The 24,521-nt window shown below is 34.8% G+C and overlaps 1 protein-coding gene across 7 annotated transcripts in view; it reads left to right on the top strand.

The window, feature by feature from the left end:
* The window catches only part of LOC118204512 (solute carrier family 41 member 1-like), a 272,491-nt gene extending 253,745 nt beyond the window's left edge, over positions 1-18,746 (top strand). For all 7 annotated transcript variants that reach the window (XM_085812287.1, XM_085812282.1, XM_085812286.1 and 4 more), the window contains 8 exons: positions 1,214-1,285; positions 4,461-4,602; positions 6,527-6,673; positions 9,197-9,341; positions 10,973-11,046; positions 13,327-13,464; positions 15,161-15,309; positions 16,983-18,746. In XM_085812287.1, coding sequence (XP_085668413.1) covers positions 1,214-1,285; positions 4,461-4,602; positions 6,527-6,673; positions 9,197-9,341; positions 10,973-11,046; positions 13,327-13,464; positions 15,161-15,309; positions 16,983-17,150 — 1,035 coding nt within the window. In that variant the 3' untranslated portion in view covers positions 17,151-18,746. The remainder of the gene's footprint in view (positions 1-1,213; positions 1,286-4,460; positions 4,603-6,526; positions 6,674-9,196; positions 9,342-10,972; positions 11,047-13,326; positions 13,465-15,160; positions 15,310-16,982) is intronic.
* The last annotated feature ends 5,775 nt before the right edge of the window (positions 18,747-24,521 follow it).

The raw sequence follows: 24,521 nt of genomic DNA, 5'->3' as shown, positions 1-24,521 counted from the left end.
GCTGGTAGAGTAATGGCTAGAAAAAAAGACTAAGACAGTTGTCACAATTTTGTAATAGCTGTAATGGAGAATTGTTTTTATACTTGTAGTGTTTCAATGAAATCCATTAGTCCTGTAATGAATCAAAATTAAGTAAATTTTAAATAATTTTCTGTAATTCCATAAATTGTATAGTTGTATATCATGTTACACGCTGTCAGCCAGCGGCGGTCGGCGCGGCCTAAACGGAAAGTCTAGTATCAGCCACAGATGGCTGACGCGGCCTAAACGGAAAGTCTAGTGTCAGCCACAGATGGCTGACGCGGCCTAAACGGAAAGTCTAGTGTCAGCCACAGATGGCTGACGCGGCCTAAATGGAAAGTCTAGTGTCAGCCACAGATGGTTGACATGGCGCTCAATGTGTTAACCTGAAATATTGTCTAACTTCAACGTCAAGGATGGATAATAGATGAAATGTACATGGAATAACTAAAGTCAGAGTGGTTTCGACGTCTAAATGCATTGTTGCGTTGGTGGTCCATGTTTGAAATTGAAAACTTCCGATGCTACCTGAACTAAAGCGTAATAAACATGATCAAAGAAAAGTCGCATAATAGATTTGATGCCAGAAAAGGTGATTGGAATGTTGCAAACGCTTTACGTATCTTTCTTATGCCTGCTTAGATTCATCTGCGACGTTTTCTATTACGCCTGAAGGTGCAGTGCCACAAGAGTTGATGCCGACTAAGAAAACAGTCTTTGCTTCAGAGGTGTGAATGGACTTTAGCATTTTGGAAACTAACACCAGAAGAAATGATGCCGAAAAATCACATCATTTCCACTATGATGTCAAAAGACGATGCAGTGTGTCTCGCATCTTCTGAGAGCGAAGACTCGAGTGGTACTGATAGTGAAAGTGAAATCTGAGGTAAAAGACAAAGCGATAGCTGCCAGATTCAAATGAATGCTATTTGCAGTGCACATGCTGCTAAAACACGTAAATACAATTATGGTATTGAATCATTTTAAATTGTTCAAAAATTATTCATTATCTCCAGAATCGCAACACACAACTTTAGCCAAACATTTAGAGCAAAATTGTGTGGCTTATACCCGCGTAAATATGATATGTTTTAGAATATGTGTTTCACGATAACTGTTTATAAACAGTAAATTATTTTGAACAAAAGTGAATTCATCGAATAAACTGAGGTTTTGTTTTTTCCCATTGCAGGCCAATCTAGGCAAGCTGAATTCTTTTAAAGAACAATGGCAAATGTGTTGGGGCAATATGGCTTTGATACAGGTAAGACATCACTACATTTGGGGGGGGGGAGAAGTTAGAGGAAATATTTAAAATATTATGTGGAGACAAAGAAATAATGAAGACATGAAACAAGATCAAAATACTAATGAATAAAATAAAAAGACGAGATTTTGTCAAATGATTTATCGAACAAATAATCTACTCATATTACAGTCAAAAGTCTTTAATCCGGACTCGTCGGGACTTCGGCGATTCCGGATTATCGATTTTTACAGATTATAGATCATCAGTTTAAATCTGGTAAGATGGCATGCAGAAATTATAAAATTAAAAATATGAAACCGTAATTTATGAAATAAAGAACAATTATGATCTAAAGGGTATCAAAATTTACAAAAAGAAAAAGCTTAATATTTATTTGTTTACTTTATTAAACATTTCTTTCAACGTAAGTTGTTTATGTAGTAGTATGTAAGTAGATATGCTTTTATCCATTTTTTGTAGCAATTCGTTTTTTGTTTGATGGACATCGAAACATACTTTCGTTTTCTAGATCCTTTGGGAGCTCCAGCATCGGAAATTCTATTTGACATAATCGAAAGTTCAAGCTTACTTTTAGAAAATTGCTCTTACAGTCTGCAAAAAATAATAAGCCGGATCCAATTTGAAGATTAAGGAACAACGCAATTATCAACATTAACTGAAATAGATAATTAGATAATTTTAGCTTTTACCGTCCGTTATACATTAAACGCGCACGCGAAAACGTATTCTGCACTTGCGCAGATGCATATGCGCAGTCGTAAATGTCTTGCGCGCACGAGTAAAACGCCTATGCGCATGCATCAATGCGGCGCATGCGCAGAAAGATTTTAGCTTTGAGGTTCGGATTATAGATCATTCCGGATTACGGGTGTCCGAATTAACGACTTTTGACTGTATAGACTTTTGTGTATGACCTTTGTATTTCACAAAGCAAGATAATTTTAGGATTTCTGACTATGTCATCTAGACGATATTTTACAAAAATAACAAAATACCATCTAGATAAACAAACGGTGACTATCTGCTTCTTTAAATTTTCTTTGTTTATTTATTGCATGTAGGTATAAGTTAACGCCTGCCATCGCAGAAATAATTTATCTGCATTTACATGGAAAATATTATTTTCTTTATATTTCTTCCATATGTATCAACCATACTGATTTTTAAAATAAAATAATGTATTCTATTTTAATACTTTTTATGGAAAAATTTTGACCTAACCTACCTGATATCGTTGGTGAGATACTATGTAACAATGCTGTTAAATAGGGCACACAAAAAGAATGTCATTGAAAAATTTTCAAAAATACACATGGTGATTTTTATATTTTATAGCAAAATTAAATTTTTTTCGTTACTTTGGTATGGATATGTGATATTTACTGGAAAAATCAGAAAATCCCTCGATAGTTGTCATTTGTTTTGCTGAAATAAATGACCAAGCAAACATTTTCCAGAATAGAAGACGGCTGCTCATCATTATTGTTTTAATTCCATTTTTGTTTTAATTACATTGTAAGTACCATAAACTGTTCATATTTTTCTGATTTTAAAATACGGTAATTTGAATCTGCTTTTCATGTAAATATGTACATAAATGGAGTACTTTGAATTTATTTTATTCATTATGTATTGTTGAAATATAGCACCGCTTCCTTGTTTACAGAGGAGCCCCCGAGCGGTAAAGTCACTGAACACTGGTAGTTCGGTCCGAAGTTCGAATCCCGCGAATGGGCTGGCTACATAGGCGTTTTCGTGGTTTTCCTCATGTGTAACGTATATACGAGCCAGTTTCCCTTAGAAAGTCCTCCATGAAGGCATCCCTCCCCTTAAGCATATAGCCCTAGTGTGCTTTGCCATAATTAAATAAACCAAACCAAACCTTCTCAGAGGAATGCTTATTGAAAATGGGCTTAATAAGCTCATATTTTAGCCATTGTTTCTTCTATCTGAAAATTAAACGTAAAAGAATCTATTAACCTTTTCTGTCAAACAGTATTAAACCATTTCTGTCAAAATGGTTTAATAAACAAAAATTTTGTATCTGAAACACAAGTTGGAAAACGAAACATTAAAAAGGGAAGAAAAAAAACCTCATCACTTAGGTGGAGACTTAGCCTATCATTTTATATTCTATTTCTGCCTTCACTGAACTCCACCAATTCAATTGCGACTACTCCTCTGGTCGCAATTGAATGGTCAAAGTGGCACCAATTCTGGCTTCTGGACATCTATAGTTGTTGCTGATTGGAAACTAACTCCTGAAACTTAGTTATGTACAACATCTTTGGAATTATCCGGTCCAAAGACTAGAGTAATGTCCTATCACCGGCCTGTAAAATTCGCATAACCTGCCCTCGACAAGACGACCCCATTACGAGCATCGCCGTGCCGAAGTAGCGTACTCACTACCAAGTATGTCTTGTGAGTCTGATGCGTTTAAGTGTACCACAAAGAAAATTGTTCATCCACCGCGTATTGGGCAATATCAGCAGCTTGGTGGCAGGCCCAGTGGTGTAGCTAGGGTGGGGCAAGGGGGGACATCCGTCCCCGGGCACAGCATCCAGGGGGCGCCAAATTGATGATACATATTTCAGAATGAAATTTTTTCCATTCTTGGAACACAGAAAGAGGCGCAAAATCTTTAGGAGTTCCCGGGCGCTGAAAATCTTAGCTACTGGAAATCTAATCTTCTGGGCAGGCCTCTTAGTCGCCCTCACACAAAGAACGTTGCCATCTAAACTCATGAGTGGTCTATTATCAGGGGCGTAGCTAGAGGGGGGCATCTGTCTTCAGGCGCAGAATCCAAGGGGCGCCAAACTGATGTTACGACATTTTAGAATTAAATGTTTTCCATCCTTGGCAAGCAGTAGGGGGTGTGAAATCTTCAGTTGTCCCTGGGCGCTGAAAACCCTAGCTACAACTCTGTGTATCATGAATTGTTCACATAATCTATGAATTCTTCTACTTAGCAGGTAAAACAACATGTAATTATTAGAAGTATAAAAAAAGAAGAAAGTCGTTAATATTATTCCTGTTTCCTTTTGAACTTCATTGCATTCAATTATAATTAAGATATTAAATTGTAAATAATTTAACAGCATTGTGTTTAAATAAAATTAGTCATAACAGATTATAACATTTTGTTTGTACTTCACTCCTCTTTAAGTGCCAAGCGACTGTGATGGGATTACTCGCTGCCACCTTTGCAACCATCATGAGCATTGCCAATGGTGGGTTCAACATCCACCATGCCCTCCTGCTGAGTGCCAGTTCGCTTTTCACTGCATCATTAGCCAGTTTGGTCTTGGGTAAGTATTAATCTGTTTCTTTCATAATCATGTGCAGTGTAACAATTAGAAAACGAGGTTGTTGACAAATGAAATAATTAATCATTGTATTGCATGACTTTGATTTGTCTGACGCAACTCTTTTTTTTTTTTTTTTCTTTATATTTGTGCCTTGCAGCTCACAATCGTATATTTTCACATTTAAGTCACGTTTATTTAAGTCATGTTTACACATAAGTCACGTTTATTTTTTTATTTTCACATTAACCCCTTCGAGCCGGGTAGCGAAAACGCGCGCTTATCGCCGAGGCCGGCAGTGTCTTACGCGAGCGTCTCTCCAGGGCCGGGGGCTTTTTTGCTACTAAGCCTAAATCCATGAAATTTCCGAAGTATCAACGCATTGTTTAATAATGCTCTATAGAGTATTTAAACGGCTTATGCTTTATAGATATTTTTATATATATACTTTAATTACCTTATTTCTTGTTTAAATGCATATTTTACACATTTTATTTTAATTACTCACCATTTTATGAATTTTAACATTATACCTCTGAAAACTAAATATATTACTTAAAATTCTCTTTTCGTATGAAAAATTTGAAAACGGGGATCTACACACAGTCCTACGTTACATTCCTTGCACTCATAATAACTCATTTGCCGTTTTGGAGGATTTTTCCGGGAATATGAACAAACGAAGCATCGTCATCTCATTTTCTTATCAGTCTCTTCTGAACAAAGTTTTGGAAAATGTCTTTCAGTTAATCTTTCAGAATCAGTATCAGAATATCAGAATTTCAGAATCAATATCTGAAATATTTTGCATCGTTTCTGCTATTTCATGCTCTGTTAAACCTTTTCGACGCTTCGACATTGCAACGGTAAAAACAAAGAATTCACATCTAACAAGATCTAATTATTTTCTAAAAACTGAACTGCAAACCGAAATACCCAATGCTTTAGAGCAAATAAAACTTATCTACTTGCAGTAAACAACTAACACGTGCGAATAAAGTGCGATTTAAAGAGACGTCGTAAATCACGCCCTTCGGAAACATTTACTTCCCCGTTTGTTTATATAATCAAAAACATGTGTATGCGAGTCATGCTTCTCTCATTTCGAGTAGAAGGTCTAATGTACATGTATCTGAAACCATATGGACATACAGTGCCATCTTGTGGCAGAAATTATAGTTTGAAAAACGTTTCAAAGTACTGGCACAAATACGTGACAGTCGGTAGAGAACGGAACAATCCTCTGGCACGCCTGCGTGTCGGCCGGTAGAAAAGTGTGTTCGTTGCTGGCACGTATACGTGACAGTCGGCGCGAAGGGGTTAAGTTCTGCATACAGAAAAAATTGCATTCTTTTAAAAAGTCTTAATAAAATGATTTATTTTATTTAAAATATTCAAGAAAAGAGCCTGAAATCTGTTAACTGAGTGATTATTAACTATGTGTAACTCCTTCTATTTGCAAATGAATTCTCGCATCTTGAGTGAGATGTTAATTCTTAGTTATATCAAATTTGTGTATAAAATATTAGCTAATTTCACAATAATTCGCTACCCAAAATCCACCATCCACAACTGCCAAGCAAATTGTTTGATCTTGGATTAAAATGAAACAGGTAACTTGCAAATTTACCATGACTAGATAAAAACTGAGACACTCTAAAATTTATAGAGAGGAAAGACTCGGAATGCAGTCTATGGTAAATAGAAGGAAAGAACTTTTTGGTGTGTCCTTCAGAACTAAAATTAGTAGTGTTATTTTTAATATTTATATGATATTCTCCGCATATGATATAAATATGGCTTTAGTCCTTTTAGGATGACGTCTGCAACGATATTCCTTCCTTGCCGGATTAATCTTCATCTGTTTAGTACATTAATTTTTTATATTCCTTCGTATTCCTTTCTGACTGAGTTCTTTATTTTCCAGGAGCAATCACTTTAGCTGTAGTTGTGGTGTCACATAAGTGCAACATCAATCCAGATAATGTCGCCACTCCGATCGCTGCCTCCCTAGGCGATGTAACCACGCTGGCTCTCTTAGCCGCCATTAGCGGCTACCTTTATCAGTTACCAGGTAAGTTAAATAAATTGTGTACTCAAAGAAGTCCATTATTATCTGCAAAGTAAAGAGTAATTGATGGGGTTGTCATAATTTTAATATGTGGTCTAATTCGAAAGAAGAAAGCTGATAAACATATATCGAACTGTAATACTGAAAATCCTCTACGAACGCATTCGTTCCGACAGGCAGACAGCCCTCGAGTTGATTTCCCCGACATCAATTCACTTAAAAGCATTTACTAATAGCTTATTTTATGTTTGATGCAAATTGCGAGTGCTTTTAAAATTCAATAAAACCTACTTTTGTACTACTTTTTGAGTCATTTTCTTGCTGTGGAGTACACATGTCATATTGACTTCTGAGCAACTCAAATGATTCACGCATTTTGAAAATGCTATATTACGTACACACATGAAAGATGTATGAAAATAATCCACAAACTCAACAAGTTTATACCCCCTCTACAAATATTCAGTATGTGCCCCTTTGGTGACATGACACACGTCCAGACGATAATTGAGCACATGCCATACTTTTTGTAGCATTTTTGTCCAGATGTTCGTCCTGTTGATTGACCAGATGTTCAGCAACAATTAAAGCCGGAGGATTACGTGCGTTGACTAGATTCTTGAATGCAAGAAGCATTGGAGGATGAAGGTTTCACCACCAATCTGATATTCAACGATGAAGCAACGTTCCCCTCATGCGGGAACTTGGTGAATTTGTGGTTGTTTTCATATACAGTCAAAAGTCGTTAATTCGGACACCCATAATTCGGAATGATCTATAATCCGGACATCAAAACTAAAAACTTTCTGCACATGCGCCGCGTCGACACATGCGCAGAGGCGTTCACGCGTGCGCATATGACCTTTTACGACTGCGCATATGAGTGTGCGCAAGTGCAGAATACGTTTTCGCGTGCGCATTTTATGTATAATGGACGTATAAGCTAAATAATTATCTATTTCAGTTAATGTTGATGATTGCGTTGTTCCTTAATTTTCGAATTGCATCCGGCTTATTATTTTTTGCAGACTGTAAGAGCAATTTTATAAAAGTAAGCTTAAACTTTCGATTATATCAAATAGAATTTCCGATATATATTTGTTAATATGTAAAGGATCTAAAGCGAAAGTATGTTTTGAAATCCGAAATCTGTTTATCAATTTCACGCTGCTCGGCGGCGGGCGCGTAATGAATTGGAAGTTGATTTGTCAGCACTATCCTTATCTTCAGTGCAGATGTTTTTATTTTATTTGGCTATAATTCCTTACCAAATGTAGTATTTCATCTCCATATGCTCCGTCTTTGATATGATTTAAAACAAGTTCCTCGTCATTATAATTCGCTTCCGATAGCGAAGAAAAGTGACAGAGGTTATTGAAAACAAAAAAATTTCGATTGACAAATTAGTCGGTGTTCTTGACACAGCAATTATAGGACTTAAACGGCGGAACTTTGTAACTGAACAAGAAATTATGTCTGTTTAATAGAATTAAAGAGAAAGTATTATCACATGAAACGAAGCAAAACTTAAACAACTTACATTGAAAGAAATGTTTAATAAAGTAAACAAATAAATATTAAGCTTTTTCTTTTTGCAAATTTTGATACCCTTTAGATCATAATTGTTCTTTATTTCATAAATTACGGTTTCATATTTTTAATTTTAGAATATCTGCATGCCATCTTGCGAGATTTAAACTGATGATCTATAATCCAGAAAAATCGATAATCCGGAATCGCCGAAGTCCCGACGAGTCCGGATTAATGACTTTTGACTGTATTTTTAATGTGTGTATGCGTAATACTTTTGAAAATATAGCCTTTTCAAACGAATCCATCATTTATGCTAGCCCTGTACTATGGACTCTTTCTTTAATTTTGCTGTTCTTTTTCATCTTTGCTTGTTCTGGCTTTGTAGACTTCCGTTGGAAATTCCTACAAAACCAGAATGTTCCATTGGCTATCGGAAATTTAAAAAAAAAAAAGTTTTTAAATCTAATTTTTGTATTGATAAAAAAAGTGTAAAACCAGCAACCACAAATTCACCAAGTTCCTGCGTGAGTTGAACTTTGCTTCATCATTGAATATTAATATTTTGTAAATTACTGACTGAAACTAGTTTGTTCAAATGAAACATTGAAGTAGAAATTTTACACCTAAAGGCTGATGTTATTTATTTTTTGTATTTATTATGTTTTATTAACAAAAATTTCACTCCTTCCTTTTTATTTACAGAATATCATAATGTGCATTTGATGGCATAGTAGGAGAAAAACTAAGAAAATATTTTTAAATAAAATATTTGCTTGCACAGGAATGCGAATGAAATTTTAAAAATCGGGAAAGTTACTGAACATGAATAAAATGCTGGCAGTCATTAGTAGCCTTTCTGAGACATAGGTTCATGAATTCAATTGAAACATTACACAAACAATAAATAGTGTACTCATATTTTCAGTACAAATTTTTAAATAAGTTCTTCACTAATAAATATTTTCCCTTAATATTTTCATCTTCTAATTTCAGATAAGATAATTGCTCCTGTGGGGGTAGTGAGCCTTTTTTTGGTATTTGTACCGGTTTGGGCTTACCTTTCCTACAAGAACCCATTTGTTAAACAAGTTTTATACTCTGGTTGGGTACCTGTGATCCTAGCGGTTGTCATTACAAGGTAAGCAGAATTCTTCTAAACTCAAAATAGCAAAGTTTTTGTTCAAAAATCAGTGATTTTTCTATTTGTGTAAAATTCATTAAACTGGCTTGCGGTGCTTACAAAAATAGGATGTTTATACACGGTGGACATATTGTTTAGTATAATTTAACTTAACTGAATATTCACAAAGAATATGTAATTAATAAACAAACTGCATTTAAAGAAGAGCTGTAACTGTAACTAGAAAGTTAATACAGTCAAAAGTCGTTAATTCGGACACCCATAATCCGGAATGATCTATAATCCGAACCTCAAAAGCTAAAAACTTTCTGCTCATGCGCCGCGTTGGCACATGCGCACAGGCTTTTTATGCATGCGCGTAAGACCTTGACTACTGCGCATATGCGTGTGCGCAAGTGCAGAATACGTTTTCGCCTGCGCGTTTAATGTATAACGGACGGTGTAAATTAAAATTATCTAATTATCTATTTCAGTTAATGTTAATGATTGCGTTGTTCCTTAATCTTCGAATTGAATCCCGCTTATTATTTTTTGCAGACTGTAAAAGCAATTTTATAAAAGTAATTTTGAACTTTCGATTATGTCAAATAGAATTTCCAATGCTGGAACTTCCAAAAGATCTACAAAACGAAAGTATGTTTCGATGTCCAACAAACAAAAAGTGGAATTGCTGCAAAAAATGGATAAAGACATGAAGAATGTGACAGAAAGGTTAGTGAAAACGAAAAAATTTCGATTGACAAGTTAGTCGGTATTCTCGGCACAGCAATTAATGGGACTTGAACAGCGGAACTTTGTAACTGAACAAGAAATTATGTCTGTTTAATAGAATTAAAGAGAAAGTATTATCACATGAAACGAAGCAAAACTTAAACAACTTACATTGAAAGAAATGTTTAATAAAGTAAACAAATAAATATTAAGCTTTTTCTTTTTGCAAATTTTGATACCCTTTAGATCATAATTGTTCTTTATTTCATAAATTACGGTTTCATATTTTTAATTTTAGAATTTCTGCATGCCATCTTACGAGATTTAAACTGATGATCTATAATCCGGAAAAATCGATAATCCGGATTTGCCGAAGTCCCGACGAGTCCGGATTAACGACTTTTGACTGTATACTAAAATATTGAAGGAAAACTGGATGAATGATACTTTTTAATATTCGATAGTGGATGTTGGAAAAATTCCTATATGCTAAATGGTTAATAATATATAGGAACTATTTTATTAATTCCTTTATATTATCTTCAACGTATATGGCAAAAAATAGTTTAAGATTACTCTTTCAGACCTACAGGCGTTACTTTATAAACTTCTTATTTTAATACTTTATCTGAGTGAATTAATAAATTATATGCATTGTAAGTATGTAATCTATTTTAAATAAATGACAATGCGTCTCGCTTTGATAAAAATGTACATTGTTTTAATGAAAAATAAAAGCATAATACTGTTTTTTAATGCAAAATTTAAGTTGATGGCTTGTAAGAAGATATAGTTTGGTCAATCTTTCACTAGTTTATGAGAATATCAATTAATAATTTCAACTTCATTAGCAAACAAAAAATAAGCTTTTATGAAACTGCTTTGTAATTTCAACGATGTTATTTTATCATTTTCAGTGTGGGTGGTTATATTCTAGAATTTTCAGTCACACAGTTCAAAGGATTTGCCATTTTTCAACCAGTCATCAACGGTAAGTTTAGGTTTTTTGTCAATGTTTCTCTTTCTCTCTAAACACTGAAAATTTAAAGAAAGTAAACAAAAATTTTTTTAGTGATTAATAAATGAACCTTAGAATTGATAGCTATTCTTCATAAGTTTTTGTTTCGTATTCAAATATTTACTCATACATGAATATACGGTGTAATATATAGAGTATACAGTGGAATTTAAAGACTGAATTAGTCAAATGTTGATTTTGTAGTTTGTTTTAAACCAATATTTTTTAAATAATCGTTCAGCATTACCAAGTTTGTATCTGGCCTATTTTGAAATGGAATGTTTGAAAAACCATTTTTTTTTATTAATTTTATATGATATACTATTTTATAGAAAATGAACATAGGATGTTAAAATTTTGTATCCTTATTTGAATGACCTTCCATTTCTCTTAGTTCAGAACCATTAGAAAAGAAAGTTGTTTCATGAAGAACTTTAGTCTTAAACGAAGACATCCGTCTCTTAGATGGGTAAAGACAGTTCGAGTTTAGCCATATAATCCAACAAATCTCAATCATTTTTCTACTCTAAAGATCCATAAAACTAATCCTTATAATATTGTTGGGTTCATAATAGATTGAATGCACAAGTTCGATAATAAGTTAATAAAAATTTATTTTTATCAAAAGCAATATTTCAGAACTCTGGAATTTTCCACAGAAATATTCATAACAAATGTTCACAATATAATCAGTAGTTACACTATAAACTACTAAAAATGTTAAAATACATTGCAATGGAAAGAAAAAGCTAATTCAGATATCTCAAGTCACATGAAACTAAACAACTCTCAGCATGAGTAACTGCCCACCAGCCGCTGAGCGGTAAAGACGTTGAACACTGGTAGTTCAGTCCGAGGTTCGAATTCCGCGAACGGGCTGGCTGCATGGGCGTTTTCGTGGTTTTTGCCATGTGTAACATGTATACGAGCCAATCTCCCTTAAAAAGTCCTCCATGAAGGCATCCCTCCCTTTAGGTAGATAGCCCTCGTGTGCTTTGCCATAATTAAATAATCTAATCCAACATGAGTAACTAAGCAACTCAGAGCAGATTCTTTCTCTTCGGCCTTAAATAGTTTTCAACAGGCCGCGAGATATTTCTAGTACTTTCTGCTTCTCGAAATCACTGGAGAGCAATAGAGACAGGAATTACGATTACAGTTAACACAGTGGTCAATTAAATTTATTCACTCTTAATACAAATTACAGATATATTGTGTTAAGTGCACATGCCCTTTAATTCTTACTTTTCCGGGATACCTTTCTCTTAAAATGTGTTTCACGCTACGTTAAACAGAACAGTACAACAGTTTTAATTATAATTCTGCTAAAATTACCTATCTGAATACAAAATTGGTAAGAATATACTATTTTACATGTAAAACATCTTCAAAATGTGTTACCTGGATAAACTTCTCCCTCTACCAGAGAGAGAAGTTGCAGAAAAAATTCCCTACCTCGAAATGTTTTCCCTTCAGGAAGAAGAATATTTGTGAGCTCCATGGTCAAGAATGTTTTAAATGGTTTAGAGACTAAAATAAAGAAATAATTTTAGCTGATAGCAGAGAACATAGTTCCAAATGTTTTCTTTATCCTTGCTAAAATTAATTTCATCATTGTTTGGTTATTTTATTTTTTAAATTCACTATTTTAATTTATTACTAATTTAATATATTAATGTTTTTATTTTCCTGTTTACATTTATTTAATTTTATTTATTTATTAGTTTATATATTTATTTTTGTTTGTTTGTTCTGATGGCTTTTTGTAGGGTGCCCGCAAGGTATTTCATAGGTTATTCTAATTATAAAAAGGTAGCATAAGGTTGTTCTAATTATAAAAAAAAATTAAGCCCTTTATAGAATCATGATTTTTATGCTATAAATTTTATGATTATAAAGTGATTAACGGTGTCTCAACGCTGGGAGAGTTTTTCTGAATTCCATTCTATTCATAGCTATAGTTCAACCGTCTCAAACGCAACCTTCGCTGGCATTCTGCCAAAACACATGGACTCGTCCAAAAGGGGCGTTGTTACTTGCTGCGACGTTGAAAGGTCACGTGAAGACCTTCGGAAAAAGATAATTTGTATCCTCGAGGGAACAAAAATACCCAACCTTCTACCTTATTTTGACAATAATTCGGTCCGAGTGGCGCATGCGTGTTTGTGCTCATGGTCACAGATGAGGCCGTCAAACTATAAAATCTGAATTGCATTTTTAATTGTAGCTAAATATTTTTTATACTCTCTGCAGGTGTTGCTGGCAACCTGGTAGCCGTCCAAGCTAGTCGAATATCCACTTATTTCCACCGAAATAGTGAAAAGCCTGGCTCTCGTCCACCAGATGGGTCTTCCTTGTGTGTTTCCCCATTCACCGCATTTTTTGGCAAATGTTAGTATAGCCTTAATAACGAGGAATTAAATGCTAATTAAATGCTGTCATTATTCTTCTAAAGCTCTTATAAATTTGTTTCTTTTCTTGCGTCCGTTTACTAGGCTTAGTGTTGAATTAATTTTACCCATTTATTTCCACCTTTTATTTTGAAGTGTATGCAAAAAATCAGAACTTCATTATGTTTATGTATACAGTACAAAGTCTGTAATCCGGACTCGTCGGGACTTTGGCGATTCCGGATCAAGGGCTTTTCTGGATTATAGATCATCAATTTAAATCTGGTAAGATGGCATGCAGAAATTATATAATTAAAAATATGAAACCATAATTTATGAAATAAAGAGCGATTATGATATAAAGGGTATCAAATTTTACAAAAAAAAAGCTTAATATTTATTTGTTTACTTTATTAAACATTTCTTTCAACACGCGCATGCGTAAAGCGTACGAGTCCAGATTATCTTTGAGGTCCGGATTATAGATCATTCCGGATAATGGACGTCCGGATTACGGACTTTGTACTGTATTTGCATATATGGAAGAAAACTTCTTTCTAATTCTATTAAAAAAAAAAGTCGTGAAGCAAAAGCCTTCATTTTTATTAATCATTTTAATGAATTGCAGTATAAACTATCAATGTATTAATGTGTGCAGTAATTAAATTATAAAAATTAATGTAAACATTAAGGTTATTACAAAAAAAAGGAAAGAAAAAATATTTTTTTTTCAGTCTAAAATTTCAAAATTATAACTGCAAAAGTGTATTTTATACCAAGATAATAATACCGTATTAGAATTTTATACTGTTTATTAGTAAAATCTTACACAAGTAAAATAGTCACTTTAGTTTTTTTTTTTTAAACATACTGATTTTCAAAAGGATGGTATTCAAACATGCTTTTATTCAAACAAAAGTTGAAGGATATTTCTAAAAAATAATAAATAAAAGTATGTCTAGAGAAGAACATTTCTGAAAAGGATATATAAAAGTATTCCTATACTTTGAAGGGGGGGATCAAGTCTCATAACAATGCTACCTGCCGCATCGGTTGGGCTCGGATTGCATTGCTACATGTTTGAAAGTGTACGGTGTCTGTGCGGCATGGTGGCACTTAAAAATACTCGCTAGTCGAAAAGCTTGATCGTAGGTGAAGAAGAGGGTGAGAAACCTCTGGATCCATCACCTGGGGCTCTCTTTTGAAATTGAAATAGATGTAATGTATTTTGCAGTAATTGACAAAACAGATAATCTTCTTAGTAAAACATAAATTTTTAGTTTATGGAGATGGATAACTTGTATACAATTCTTAAGTGGCAAAATTTTTACACATCTACTAGCTGGTCAAACTTCAGAATACTAATTTTAAACAATTTCTTACGTTGCCGAGCAACGATTACATCATACAAATATGACATTGGCACTTCAATAATAAATATAGTTATTTATTAAATAACAAAATATTACATAGAGCTTCCATTTTCTTTTTTCGGATATGGGCAATGTTCTCAGTGATGAAACAACTAAATGCCCAATGACGGTTGGTCGATGAATGCCCGATGACGGTGACGGTTGCACATTTAAGCAAACAAATAGCTTTTCGCTAGGATGTTTCATTCATTCTCAATTCGTTCTCGTTTTTTTTTTAACTTAAAGTATGTGACGCAGAGTTTAATTATGTGCCTTTTGTTGCAGCTGCCCACGCAAGAACAGCACGGATTTTGATGCTCATGGTCATTCCAGGCCATCTGTTATTTGGCTACGGCATCACGCTAATCAAAGGAGGGAACACGGTGCTCACGGCCACATTTCTGCCCATCTACCTCATCTCAGCATTCATACAGGTACGCTTGGCCATTTTCAGTAATATACAGCATAATTAAAAATGCTTGATTAATTAAACTAATTACGAGACTTTTAGAAATTGATATCCGAGTGCAAATTGTGTGTTAGATGTTACAAGTAGCGGATACTGAGGAATTTAGAAGTGGTCAGTCACCTAGACCGCTGACAGTGCGCCTGACAGTTTAAAATTTAGCTGCTTATATGTTATTATTACAGTACAAAGTCCGTAATCTGGACTCGTCGGGACTTTGGCGATTCCGAATTAGAGGTTTTTTTGGATTATAGATTATAAATTTAAATCTAGTAAGATGACATGCAGAAATTATACAATTAAAAATATGAAACTATAATATAATGAAGTAAAGAGCAATTATGATCTAAAGGGTATCAAAATTTACAAAAAAAAAAAGCTTAATATTTAAAATGAAAGAAATGTTTACTTTATTAAACATTTCTTTCATTTGTAAGTTGTTTAAGTTGCTTCGTTACTAATACTTTCTCTTTAATTATATAAACAGACATAATTTCTTGTTCAGTTAAAATTTCCACTGTTCAAGTCCTGTAATTGTTGTGTCGAGAATACCGACTAACTTGTCAATCGAATGTTTTTTCATTTTCAATAACCTCTCTGTCACTTTCTTCACTATCGGAAGCGCGCATGGGTAAACGCTTTACGCGCATGCGTAAGTTTGTGGCTTTGAGATCCGGATTATGGATCATTCCGGATAATGGATGTCCGGATTACGGACTATGTACTGTAATAGATTAAGGGTCTCTAGATACGTTTTCTACACGTGTCATACAATATTAGGCTTATAAAATATATATTTCATTTTCTCTCATTAAAATGTCTGATATGGACCACATGCCTTCCTTGCACGGCCTATTAAATTATAGACATTTTTTTTGTTGCACTTCATTTCAACTTATTTCCTCGAATTATTCTAACTTAATGAACCAATCCCGTGGGGCAAGTCAAAAATGGGAAAAAAAAAAAAAAATTGGAAATTTTGCAATTAAATATCCCACCAATTTTTGTTGTAGGGCAGTTAAACTTCTTGTAATTTCATTTTTTTCATAATGACTATAAAACTTTCCTAAATATAAGTATAGGAACCGGGAGATCGCATTAAAGTTAAATTTCGCTATTTGGTCTTTTTTTTTTTTTTTTTTATTTGGCATTCTTAAAACATAAATATTTTCATCATTTAAAACCTTTTTGTAATTGGAAGTATATGACCGCTACCAACGATTGCGAAAATAATGACTGGGTTGATATATACGTTTGGTGCTGCCGATTGCAATGAAAAAGGGAGGTGCACAACTAGATGTTATAGCAGTTATGTATAAAAAATTTCAACGTTTTACGGTTATTAGTTTTTGAGCTATGCGAGATACGTTCGTCAAGGAAAAAATCGCGTTTGAATCCATTCTAAATCCATTTTACAGTCCGTTTTGGAAAGGAGTCCGTTCTATCCGTGCGTGCAGATGTTACGCCAAAGAAATCGTCCATATAGATTCGAGAACGATCAAAATGGATATTTCCGTTGAAATAGGATACCGGAAATTTTTCGCTATTACAATACTTCATACAAAGAAGTAAAAAGTTGATTGCATGTATATTGTGGGTATTCCTGTAATCTGAGAGGTGTATACTTATTTTTATTTTCAGATAGCTTTGCTATTATATATAGCCCAGTGTCTCATCCAGATACTCTGGAGGTTCAAGATAGACCCAGACAACTCTGCCATTCCCCTTTTGACAGCTTTGGGAGACCTCAGCGGCATGGCCTGCCTCACCATTGCCTTCTTGATTCACCACAGTCTTTTCTTGTCTTGAATACAGAAAAAAACGTTCTTCATACTGGTGTTGTCTCTCGAAACTTTTAAACAATGCACAATGGATATCGCTTTCATTCCTCAAATCAACATATCACTGAAAACAAATTAATTCCCGGTTTGTGGAATAGGTCTACTTAAATCACCTTTGTACTCGTGAAGATCAAAGTAGTTTTTTAAAAATTTTAATGGCTTTAAAAATAATTTAAAAAAAATATTAGATTATAACCAAAATTTTTGTAAGGAGCAGGAATCCTACTTTCTGAATTCATTTTAGCATTCCAATTTTAAATTAATATTTAATTAAATTATCCTCCCCTCTCTCGATTGAATTATTATGCAGAAAACTCATGTTTCAATCTTGCATATTCTCGTTTTTTAGTGTTGTGTTAATAGCCCAGTGTTTACCTGAAAAGAAAAAAATTACCTGAAAAAGAAAAAAATTAAAGAAAGTTAAAAGAAAAAATTTACTTGAAGAAAAAATTACCTGAATTACTTGAAAAAGAAAAAAATTAAAGTTAAAAGAAAAAATTTACCTGAAAAAGCCCGATGTCTACCTGAAAAGAATTATTAATGGCTTATATCATGGCTATTTAAATATTTACTAAGCATAAATTTCTGTAGATTTAATGAGATATGAGTATTTGCAAATCTACAAACCTTCGAACAATGGAAGCCTCACAATTGCCTTTTAAATATATCAGTTTTTAAAGAATATTTTAAAACATTTTAACATTATGGGTTAGATTCTATTTATACTTACATTTTTGTGGGTATTAACGCTGTAATGTTGCACGAAAGTAACGTTCATTTACTTACATTTGTTTCTTCATACGCTTCTGTGCAATGTCTGTTGTGCATTGGCGCTAGCATTATTTAGTGAAAATACCAGTGTTTTTTCAACTGTGATAGTTATCAGTATAATGTTTCCTTCTACACTTTTCTGGAACGGTACTGTGAAGACCAATACTTATTTTTCTCGAATAAATGAGCAGCTAAGCGAGTATTTTAAGGAAAGAATTAGCGTTATAGATTTTTAGAAAAATGCAAGTGTACGATATGAAGTTATATGTAAATTTTGGGGATATAGATGTCATTTAAGCAAAACAAGTGTGGACCAAGTTTTGTAAAGAGTTCATGTTGGATGGCTTAGAACTTATATTATTGCCTAACTTTTGTACGTCGGACATTGTATCGTTGGACTGCAGTTAATACGTAAGGCTCGAAGAATGATGTGAAAGAAAACCTGTTTTGATGAAATGAGCACTTTATTGACATGACATATCAAGCCGAATATTGGAAAATTTATAAAATTAAATCAGGATATTTTTTAAATGATGTGTTTAGTTTTTTTATACATCAAAAAGTGCCTATAATCATGCAACTTGTTTCATAAAGAACGCGTCATCGGAAAGTCTATTTTTGTGAAATTATTTTTTTATCCATTCCGAATTCTGCAATATTTACATTTCCAAAGGAAATAAAACTGAATTGTCAAAATCTGGGCATTTTATACATACGATGGAATGTATTATTGTATTAAAGCGCCGTATGGTGCTGATGTAATGTCATGAATAAAAGAATGAACAAGCAAAAAGTTGCATTTATTGTTTCAATGAAATGTCTGTTTGACATAAAATTGTTTAAAATTCATTAACGCAATATTATATCCCAAGAAAGTTTTAAAATTTTTTTTTTTTGAATTTAAATGTAGTAAAAATATACCCTCACACATACTTTTTTTTATTTTGTAATGTTGATTGTTACTTAAAAGATTCCAAATTTTTATAATACCCTATTGATTTGTGTATTTATTTGTTATTTCTTTTTAGCACAAGGCTCTGAAAATTTAGTATTCGTGTAATTTTTCCCTTCCTCGAGATGTTAAAAAATGCGAGCTTTCCTAAACTTTAAAAATGGATTCATCCACTTAGTGCTTGTTTTTATCTTACTACTTGATTTGTTCTTGAAATTTGGGTCCGTGGGCTCTGACAGGGAAGAACTTTAAATAATCGGTTCCGTCGCCCAACCGGTATAGTAGTTAGTTAGCATCGCTGACTGCCTTGCCGAAGGATCAAGGTTCGAATCTCAGAATAGGCATAGATGTTTGTAAATGTATAGTGTCCATGCGGTATGAGGTCTTTAAATATGCGACGAGCCGAACGTCCTCTCGAGAGGTTGGTGGTAGGGAAAGAGGGGTGGGAGATCCTCGGATACGTCCCCCCCTGAAGTGCTCTCCATCAAAATTTGGGGGGGGGCGGAACTGAGCTAAATTGCACTGTTACCTGTAAGGTGTTCAAGGCTGTTGCCAACGACAGGCGTATCTTGCGGTCCTTGCCAAGGGGAATTTCGTTGGCTTGGGTTGGTGTTACTGTCAGACAAGTGAGCATAAGTAACAACAACTACATAATCGGTTCCTGACGATTCTGAAGATCATTAGAAGTAGGAAGACAGACCATGAACAGTAACAAACCGGGTTGATTTATTTGATTACGGCAAAGCACACGAGGGCTATCTGCGTAAAGGGAGGGATGCCTTCGTGGAAGACTTTGTAGGAAAAACTGACTCATATACAAATTAGACATGGAGGAAACCATGAAAACACCCATGCAATCGGAGCGTTCGCCGAGATTCGAATCTCGAACCGAACTACCAGTGTTCGCCAACATTATCGCTCGGCCGCTGGTGGGCCGAAAGGGGCGAAGTCGATGACTTGCAGGTTGTAGCAGACAGCAGCATGAAGTTAGCAGTGTACAAGAAGTAACAGCGGGGGAGATTCAAGATACAAGAACGTAGAAATGAAAATATCTTACCAGTTAGTGTAATGTTAAAACTACGGTAGAATCTCTTTTACCCGGCAGCAATGAAACCTCACCCATTCCAAGTAAGTTTTTTTTCCGATAATTGAATATATGCTTTTAAGAACTTAAGCTTTTCACTGCAGCATACAAATCCGTAGATACTGCAACATACAAAATTCATTGGTCTCATTTTTCGATATATCGGCCATTATTAAATTAATAATGTCGAAATTAATTTTTAATGCTAAAAATGTCGAAAATCGTACAAATGATTTTAAATAAAAACATGCTCATTTTTATATTTCAGAAAAATGAATCAGTTTGATTATGGTACACTTTGTAGCAGGAGCTTTTGAAGCAGGAGACGAGAAAAATGAACAATGCCCTCGTCGGGACTCGAACCTCGCACCTCTCGAATACGCGCCGAGTGTGCTGACCACTACACCACGAAGGCATGCTAAAAAGGCGAGAAAAATACCTTATATACTCTCCCTTTTAAAGGGAGACTAGGGATTAGGGGACCTAGCCGCCAAATCCTGATTGTGGAGAATTCCACCACCGTTTTTAGTTCGGGCGCCACTGTAGGGACATTAAGTTATTTCGAAGTTGAAACGTAAAAAAATGAGCAATGCCGTCGCCGGGACTCGAACCACGGACCTCTCGAATACGCGCCGAGTGTACTGACCACTACACCGCGAAGGTATGCTAAAAAAGCGGGAGAAATACCTTATAACTTTATCACATGAAATTTGCGAATTTTTAAGTGTGGTGACGTATCGAGGGTAGTCTATATTTTGGGATACCCCTTGAATTAACGCCTAGTTGTTCTATTTATCGCAAAGTTGTTATTTAATTTATGATAACCTGAGTGTTTTACGGTGTATGTTTGCAAACCCTATTATGACGTGGTTGCTTGTGATGCGTGATCTCAGTGATTTTGATTGTTTATAGTTCAGGGCTTAGGAAGTATGTCTTTACACCGTCGACACTATCAAAGGTATGTGGGGTGTAAAAAAAAGGGGGTTTTCTAAAGAAATGCCTCCGACAGTCCTGCACTACGGAGGATAATTTTGATTCTTTACTTTTGCGAATTTATGTATATAGTTATTTATGTTCAAGTTCAGGTAATTTAAACGGTGTTTGCGTGCCGTTGAGGGATTTCCACACATCGAAGACACAGAAATTTCTAAGTAAGGTAAGTCGATATTTCCTTTTTGTACTCCGCAGATTAAATTACACGCATTTCTGTTTTTATATTATTTCCTTGTTTTATTTTAATTTAAAATGCAGTTTATTGAGATTAAAAAATTATAATCTTTTAATTATGTTTTAATGTGTTATGTTTCGGACGCCGTTTTACTTGGGAAATCGTTGCACGTAAAAACGAATGGTTCCAGAAAGTCGCTAAAGTCGGACCTTAAAATATTGTTGCGTTTTTCTTTTCTGACACCAGTTGTTACGTCATTTTCTTCCTTCACTTTCGTACGGAGTTTGTAGATTTGGAGTGAATAATGACGACACTGGATGAAGTATCGAAACACACTTTATTTATCAATATTAATCAGGACAGCTCCAAAACACTTTTACAGTCGTCGAAGATCTGCTATAAACACGTTGGAACAATCAGCGACACAGCCTTCACACTGTCAGGCAACGGTGGAGACAGCTTTCTGCAAATCCCCCGACTCTGCTTTCCGGAGTACAGCTCCCGACTCTGCTTGGTCGTTCTTGGAACTCCCCGTACTCTCGAGACTCTCCACGCTACAACTCGCGATGCACTCGACGACACACGAGCACAGCTCCCGACTCTTCGGTTCAGTCGTTCCCGGAGCTCAACACGCTCTCTCGACGATGCACTAACCGCGATACACTAACAGACTCCTTCGGTGCACTCGGCACTCGCTGCCCGGCTGTGAACTCGATCGACTCCGCAGGGATTGACTCGCTAGACGAGACACACTCTGAGACACTGACTGCGGACCAGCAGGGTTTATATAGCTTTCGGCTTGTGTTCGAGAACATTCTGGGCTAAACCGGTAAGAATTCGTTCCAGAAGATTCTCCAACCGTGCATGGTATATCGCCAAATGGGCGATTTCTCGCCAAATGTGGCAACCCTGACCTTCTTGCTATTTTATGGCAACCCTAAAACTGTTTTGCGGGGAATATATCTCACCGCGCCTGTACGTTTCGTAACAATATATTTTTCCCCAACTTTGAATGCGTACATGTTAACGAGACTGTCGGAGATTTAAAAATTATCTGCGCATGCCATGAGGTTTTCATAACATCGCTCCGCAAATCTTACGAAAAGTGTGGAATGCTTTGCCAATTTCTTTCCATATATCTTTATTATCCTGTGTGTTGTCTTCGTCCTCTTCTTCCTCCTCACCAGCCTTTTCCAGTACATGTCGGATTATTTCGTTGCCATCTCGAGAGAGTATGATAGGAACTCAATTGTCTTCGTTCATCCAGATCTGCACCTGCTCTTCACTAACACTAATTTTCTCTGTCGCACCTCCTAATTCGCCACGCTTTGACTATTCGTGATTAAAATTGTAGATGAACTGTGTAATAGTTATTTAATCGCATTAACTATATGATAAATATCCACGAGACATTTTCACGGGAGATTCTTTTTTTTTTCCGCCCGCAGACTGCAACACATTTAAAAAAAAAATATCTAGAAAACTGCTGAATTAATATTTTTATTTTGTTTCAAAAGAAGACGAAAAGCTTGGTTTCTTAATCTATGAAGATTTTGAAACTTTGTAGACAATAAAATTTTGTAATCGTAAATGTCGAATAGTCTAACCGAGCGATTTACAAAAATGAACCAAAATTTGAGAAATGAAGTTACAATTTCTGTCGATTTGTTGCGCTATACTCGATGGTCCAAACAGTAAAATTATGTTTAAATATTAAATTTAGAAAACCAAACCGAATTTTGAAATAGGTATAATTTTTACATAGATGTTAGAAGTAAAATATGAATGTACTGGTTTCTAACATACAGAACATCTAGTTTATAGCACTCTGGGATAAACGACATGTAAGCTGTTGGTGTCACAGATGTATTAAGCACGATAACAGTTCGTACAGTATTCCTTCTAAAGGCATTTTATTTTGTTAAGTAATTTTAACCACGTACGTGTCGAGAAATATCTCACCGCTAGGTAAGTAATAGGTTGGTGGTAGGGAAAGCCTCCCCTAGGTAGGTAGCTGGTCTACACCTAGGCCCTCCTTACCTCTAGGTAGATTAGTGGTAGGACAAAAGTACTCTGTAGTACCTTAGGTTCACCGTATATTTAGAGTGACCCCATGCCGCGCAGACACTATACATTTACAAAAATCCATGCCTTCTGGATTTAAACCAAGGCTATTCGGTACAACAGTCAGAGTCACTAACTACTATCTCGGTTGGTTGGCATTCGTTAATTGTAGTTAACTAAAAAAAATTAATGTGCATGACGTTTATGGTGGCGGTTTAAGACCTGAAACATCAGTTTGTATTTAGATAGTTAAAAATTAATTTAAAGAAAATTATTCGTAACTCTGGGTATTTTTAAAAATGTTTAATTGGCGGAACAACTGGGAGTTGACGGGAAAATTTTTTTAATTTTGGATTGGAGGGACATAGATGGTTCTTTATGCGGGCATTTTGCAAACTTTTTTGTATTCATAAAAACTTACATATCCTACTAACTGAGTTCTTAATTTTAAGCACTCTTTTTAAAATCACTTTTTGACATCAAACAGCATGACTTGTATTTTATTCACGGCATATTCAAATAATGTCAATCTATTTTCTTTGCATATTAAGAATTCAGATAACTGAGTTCCTAATGTTCGATATATTTTTAAATCGCTTTTTGACATCAAACAGAATAACATATATGTCATTCACGGCTCAAATAATGTCAAACTATTAAGACTTCAAAATCGATTCTGTTCTGTTTAAATCTGTCTTTTAAGCGACAAAAATCCACATGTTGTACGATTCTAATTGCTGATTGTTACATTATAAATGCTCATAGAACCACATGAATTTACGTCCGAAGTTTCAGTTTAAAATACGTTTTCTCTGATCACGACTAGCAGTACCCTGAGCCAAGAAATGTTAATCACAGATTTTTTTAAATTTATTTAACATGCTTCGCCATTAGGCACTACGCGGAAACAGAAGGATGGCCCGTGAATGTCGTTTTAAGGGAAACTGGCTCGTACCCACTTTACACATGGGAAATCCACGAAAAGGCCCATGCAGCCAGCACTCGAACCCCAGATCGAACTACTAGTATTCAGTAGCTTTTACCGCTCGCTGTTGAATCACGGCTATCAGTATGCTAACTGGTACTCTGCCGCAGCACTTCTCCAGTAAAAATATTAACTTGAAAATTCCCGTATGAAGATTAATCTGGTAGCTTGTAGTATATTTACATTGACCTATTCAGAAATTTCGTTTCTGTTCTTCAAGTATGTTCCATTAAACGTAAAATTGTTTGTTAATGCAAGATAAGGATTAATGTTTACACAATTTTTTGTTTCAATTGTTAAAAAGAGGAGATAGAG

Source organism: Stegodyphus dumicola, chromosome 1 (assembly GCF_044657685.1).
Source record: "Stegodyphus dumicola isolate Sdum_Otavi_A_Nest chromosome 1, ASM4465768v1".
In the NCBI taxonomy this organism is placed as follows: domain Eukaryota; kingdom Metazoa; phylum Arthropoda; class Arachnida; order Araneae; family Eresidae; genus Stegodyphus; species Stegodyphus dumicola.
This window is presented reverse-complemented; position numbering and strand designations above follow the sequence as displayed.